Source organism: Glycine soja, chromosome 6 (genome assembly GCF_004193775.1).
Source record: "Glycine soja cultivar W05 chromosome 6, ASM419377v2, whole genome shotgun sequence".
In the NCBI taxonomy this organism is placed as follows: Eukaryota; Viridiplantae; Streptophyta; class Magnoliopsida; order Fabales; family Fabaceae; genus Glycine; species Glycine soja.
Window position 1 is genome coordinate 20,689,750 of NC_041007.1, and position 6,501 is coordinate 20,696,250.

Here is a 6,501-nt window from a genome sequence, read left to right on the forward strand (position 1 = left end):
AATGGCTCAATGAGCAAGGGAAAATGATAGTTAACCAACAAGTGAATGTATATTTCTTCATTGGGACATATAAGGATGAAGTTAATCGTGATATAGTTCCCATGGAGGCAGGGCATATTCTTTTAGGAAGGCCATGGTAATTTGATAGGAAGATCATTTACAATGGCCTAACTAAAGAGATTACTTTCACCCATCTTGGCACCATATTTGTGTTGCATCCTCAAACACCTTCACAGGTGGCCAAAGATCAACTAACTATGAAAGATAAGAGGGATGAGGAAGAAAACTAGAAAAACAAAAGAAAAATAAGGATAGCAAGACCTTGTCTTCAAAGGCCAAGGGGAAGGAAAAAGAGGAAAATGATTCCTCCAAGAAGATTGTTAAGAAGGAAAATCATTTTGCAACAAAAGGTGATATCAAAAGAGCGCTCCTTCTTAAACAATCTTTCTACCTTCTCCTATCAAGGGAAACATCCCTTAGCACTGCCATACCTCTTCAGCTTGAGGTTATTCCTCAAGTAAAGGATTTGTTGGATGAGGGTTTGGTTTGTAAGAGCTTAACTCCTTGTGCTTTGTTGGTGTCCAAAATAGGTATTATGAGGCATCGAATCCCTATGATAGGTGGTATGATGAATGTGTTGAGTAGTGCAATCCTCTTTTGTAAAATCACCATGCATCCAACATCTTCATGATTCGCATACATAGGGACTCATTAGGTAGGTTTGTTCTTATTTTTAGCTTCAATACAAACTTAGGTGCTCATATGGAACATCTTAGGTTTGTTGTACTTTTTGGTAGGAATAATCAATGTGAAAATACAGAAAAATGTATGTTTTATTGCATTACTTTCCTTAATTTTTTAAATAGTGATCAAGGGGTTCCCACGAACCCTAAGAGAATAAAGGTTCTTCCTGAGTGACCCATTCCACCAAGTATAAGGAAAATTTGGGGCTTCCATGACTTAACAAACTTATACAAAAGATTTGTCCCATATTTTTCTATACTTGTAGCACCACTCATTGAGTTGGGGAGGAACCGTGTTCCCTCATGGGAAGATGCCCAGAAAATGGGTTTTCAGAAATTACCTTACTCCAACATACCAAACACCACAAATATATATGTTTTTATTCTTTTTACAAGTGTTGAGGGAAGAAGCCTAGAGTTTTAAGAACCTCTGAATTTGAGGTCAAATCCTTTTCAAGGGGAGGGAATAATGCAATCTTACCCCCCAAGGGTATTGGATAAAAGACTCCAAGAAGATTGAGCCAAAGATGCAAGAGAAGGTCCTAGGGTTCTCATGAGCCTTAGGATAGATTTTGGACCCATGGGCTAAGTATGAGCCCACTTATCTTTGTACATATTAGATTAAGGTTTCATTATTTTTGGGCCTTGTATTTAGGGCTCCATAATGTAGGTAGGGTATCCTAGAAATGTAGGATTTTTCAGTCCTTGTATTTTAGGGCACCTAGACTAGTTTTTGTATTAGGGATAATTTTATAATTTCACATGCATTAAGTGAATATTTGATGTGTGTCAGGAAATAAATTTAATTGAATTGGGAGAAGCCCAATCTAATTAAATTTTAGAGGGAGAGGTGAGCATTTGCTTGCTACATCCCATTGCCACATCATATACTCACACTTTGTGCATGTCCTTCATGTTTTACATGCCTCATGACATCAAAGCACACTTAGTGGAGAATCTTGGACTTGATCTTGGATTAGTGGGTTGAACCATAGCTAAAATTCACTAATCATAATTAGTGAAAATTTGGCTCCAAAATTTGGCTCCACAAATTCAATTTCAAATTCAAGTGAAATTTGAATAGAAATTTAAATTTTCCTCTAATTTTGTGTGACACTTAGGCTATAAATAGAGGTCATGTGTGTGCATTTTTTTAACTTTGATAAATGAGAGTCTTGTGAGACACATTTCAAAGTTCAACTTCTCTCCCTCTTTTCCTCCTTCAATTTCATGCTCCTTCTCTCCCTCTCCCTCCACTCATCTTCTCCTACCTTTAAGCTCTTATCCATGGCTTCCTATGGTGGTGAACTTCTTCTTGACTCATTTTCTCTTTGAAGTGGAATCTCCAATCATCTTTCTTCCATCTTCATTCCGCTGCCATTGATCTTCAAGAAGCAAAAGACTCCATTGATGAAGAAGATTCAAGGCCTACAAGCTCCACATGGAGCTACATCATGTTATTTTGAGACTCTAAAGAGTAGAATGCACAACAACCTTTGGCTAACCAATGACCAATTTATGCATGAAATCTATTACCAACAGTCATCCATTGATGCAGGCCAACAATCTTTTTTCATTCTTTGCAATTGAAAAATGATGATGATGTTTGCACAATGTTAATGTGCAATTAGCAATATCCGTGTGTTGGCCCTATAGAATTATCATGTACTTTCAACAAAACACCCGACGGTATACTCAACTTACTTCAATCTATCATCACTTCTGCTCATGATGCAATGTTGTATTACAATGACAAGTGGAAGATACTACGACGAGACAATTTTTTGGGTTACTCCTTCACTGGAAAAAACCCAATAAAATTTGAAATTCCTTCGGGATGCAACATCGAAACACTCAAGATGTCATCAAGCAAGTTGCACCTCTAGGAGTTCCCCCTTATGGAATTCACAAATCACAAGTGGTCAGACAATTGTTCTTTCAACAATCAGAGCATACAAAATATTTAGAAAAATTAATCGAATATCAAATAATAGAATTGAAAAATGATAAAGACGTGTTAAAGGTGTTAACAAAATCTAACTACTGAAAGCGTTTTTATACAATAGAAATTTTAGTTATTTTTAATAAATCAGTAATCCAACTATAGGAAGAAGACATGTTTATTGCACGACACCTTTCAAATTATGATTAGTTTCGTCATTTTCATATTTCAATTGTTATTGTTAATAAGTTCTGTTATTTATGTTCAATTTATTATGTTTGTCTCTCTAATTGTTATTATTTTTTATTATTTAAATGTTTTAATTTATTCATATAATATAACTGGGATACGATAACTATATATTTACTGTGTTTTTAATCAATTTTTTTAATCACTGTCTTTTTTATTTATTTTAAGACTATTAATAAATTATTAAATAAAAAATATTCTCATTATTTTAAAAATAATTATTTTCTATTAAAAAATATTTTTTTAATAAAACCACTCGTTCAAGGTTAGATTTGCTAACTCCAACTTCTTAACTTTGAAAAAAAAATATTTTTTTAAAAAAATTAATTAAAAAAACCGATTGGAAGTCAGATTTCCCGACCCTAATTCTCTCCTTAATAACTTAATAAAAAAAAAGGTGTAGTTGGAAAAATATTTTTAAAACATGTGTAATTAGTAAATATTGAAGAAAGAGAGTGTCTAATTGGGGAAAAAAACCTTGTATGGGTATTGCTGGTACTACAAACATTTTGTATCTCTTTTCTATATACATATTCTTTTGGTTGACAAAAAAAAAAAATTGAGGTGCATTGAAACTGCGTTTAGTGGACGCAGCAAAGCATTAAGAATGCCACGACCACAATAAATACAAAGTTGACTTCTAGTGGACACCACTGCCTAGAAAAGTCAATGGTCTTTCATGCGCAACCCATGAGTCATGACATGACATTAGCTCGCAGACATTGACCCATGAATTCAATGGAGCTAATAGCTAGTTCGTGCAAATGTTTGAACAATTATTAGCCGATCCTTTCTTTTCTCTCCATTATTTTTTTTTCCTGAATTTATTAGATGTGAAAAACTAGTGCCCACAAGTAACTAGAGAATGTTCAAAAGAGAAGCAACAAGGTTAATGTGAGACTGCTTTATAATTATATAAGTTGACTTGAAAACCAATTACTTGTTAAAAGTAATTTGGAATATAGCTATATGATTGATTTAACATGTCACAATTTATTATTTTTGTGCTACGATTTATTTCACATGTGTGCTAAGTTGTTTAACTACTCCCTCAACATTTTGAGCTTAAGGTCCTTATAAAATTTTCATTCTAAAATGGGATAAATTTAAAATCTCATTTATACATAAAGTAAAAATAACTCACACTTGTATACCCAGATAAATTCAGAATCATCACGTAGTAATCATATAACAATTTCTCCCACCACACTCCCTTAATACAAAGAGAAGAAAAGCAAAGAGAAATTTAAAATCTAAACATACTGTAACACAAACTAGATTATTTATCTAAACACTAAGAACTCATTAAAGGAACAAGTCTCCCCCACTTTCACATATCCTATACAGATTTTTTTCATTCAACTTTTCTTAATCCGATCCATTAGAACTTGTGATAAGTCGGAATAACTCATGGGATTCGGACTCACTTTATATCTCTGTCTAACAACGACAAAAATAAAATAAAAGACGCATGTGCAACAACAAATGTAAGCGTGTGTCCTGGCTTATAATCGTAGGGTGCATCATCATCATCATCAATGATTTGATTCATTGGTGGTGATAGTAGTGATGGCTATGGTGGATAAAATAGTGTCCAGGCGGCACGGGACTGGCACGTGGCGACCTGAGGGGCATCTCGTTCACCTGCTTCCCGTTACTATCGTAATAAATGACGCCCGAGAAATCCAACGGTTCACACTTGTCCCCCATCAGGATCGCCTTCTGCCACACCCCACCCTTCCCCCAATCCTCCTCACCCCTCTTCTTCTTCCTAAACGGCAGCGTTTTGCTGCTTATGTTGCTCAGAAGCTTCTTCGGCGACCGCAGCTCCATCCTCCACTGCTCCCTCACCGCCAGCCTCCGCTGCAGCCGGCTCACCCGCTTCACCACCACCGCCGCCACCGCCGTCACCGCCACCAGAAACTTCTGCCCCTGCCGCTTCGGCGAGTCCATGCTGAACGAAGAAAATATAAGTAACAAATATAACAAAGAGTATAGTATGAGACTTTGAGGTTTATGGTGCAAAGCGAAAATATTCGAGCATATATATAAGGTGCCGGAGTCCCTGGTTCTTTGAATATGAATTTTGTTAAGTCAAATATTTTATAACTTAAACCATAAAGTTTGTTATGTCATGCTGAGTATGTATTTAATTTTGTTTGAAATAATTAATTATTTTTAATTAGTTCTGATTAAATATGGATTTGGTTGTACAGATAGTTTTTTTTTCTAATCAATAAAATAATTTCTTAAAGCAATAATTAATTTTTATTGGAGAACCTTGAATGAATAAAAGGTGAATATTTTTTTAACATAATTTATTTCATATTCATGTATAATCCAGAGTAAAAATCTTAAGAAACACAAATCATTATATTCGTCAACTAATTTTTTTTTTGCATGTAATAAAGATAAATTTGACCAAAAAGGCATTTTCAGTTTTACGGTATTTTTAATGGGATTCTTTGAGTTCAAGAGTTAGCTATCTTGAAGTTCGATTTCAAGGGAATAGCTACTTTTTAAAAAAAAAATTAGTTTTTTAATATCATTTGAAAGAAAAGAGAATCCAAGATTTTAAGTTGAATTCAAATATATGATATTATGAGACCCATAAAAAGTGGTCAAATAACTCAAAATGGATTTTTTTACTAAAAATACTCTTAAATCCTTTTAAACAAATTTTTCATTATTTAATAACTAATTAATGTACCCATTAATTTTGCTTATTAATGAAGATTTGAGTAATTTACAGAAGATTCTAGGTTTAAATACTGTTATCATCATTAAAAAATGATTAATTAATATAGCCTAATAAAGTAATTCTTTTTTTCAGAGAACCTAATAAAATAGTACAAATTTCATTGTAAAAATTACAAAAGAATAAATAATTAAAATATATATGCTATATCTTTTGGACGTTAATATTGTTTTAATCATTATATTATTATATTAGTAAAACAGCAATAAATATTCATTAGAAACTTGAATGCATCCAATTGAGTATTTTTTTAATATGATTTATTTTATACCCACAAATTACTAGGATATGAATTCTCAACCACTTGGTTAAGCCAAGTGGATATGAAGTTTTTTTTTTCTTTCGATAACGGATATGAAGGATTTAATGCTCGATAAGATAAGAATAAATTATGTTTCCACGATGACAATAGCTTTTGTTCTTGATATATATCAGCATCTTTTTTTTTAAAGCAATATATCTGCATCTATTAATTGCGTATTTGATAAGATTTCAAATTTGTTATCTACAGATGTATTACCATATTAAGTAGGATACTGAAATCTAATGACTGATACCATTTATAAAAAAAATTATGAAGCGCTTTTGTTTTCCAATGGACTTTTAAGAAATTTATCTGAAAAATGTTTCCCATTTATAGAAAAGGATAATTATATACGTATAATTTCTTGTTCGACATCTTAAAAAAAAAAAAAAAAACTTCCTTGGCACAAGACTAAAACATCTATGTATGATTGCTTAAATAAATTACTTGTGAGTCTTACAATATTACATAAATTTAAAAATTTTATACAAAAATTTATTTCAAT

General features: G+C 32.6%; 1 protein-coding gene across 1 annotated transcript; it reads right to left on the bottom strand.

The window, feature by feature from the left end:
* Window positions 1-4,035: 4,035 nt before the first annotated feature.
* LOC114416676 lies at window positions 4,036-4,964 on the bottom strand. Its single transcript, XM_028381632.1, has one exon. The coding sequence runs from the start codon at window positions 4,885-4,887 to the stop codon at window positions 4,483-4,485; it is 405 nt and encodes a 134-aa protein (XP_028237433.1). The 5' UTR covers window positions 4,888-4,964; the 3' UTR covers window positions 4,036-4,482.
* Between the last annotated feature and the right edge of the window lie 1,537 nt (window positions 4,965-6,501).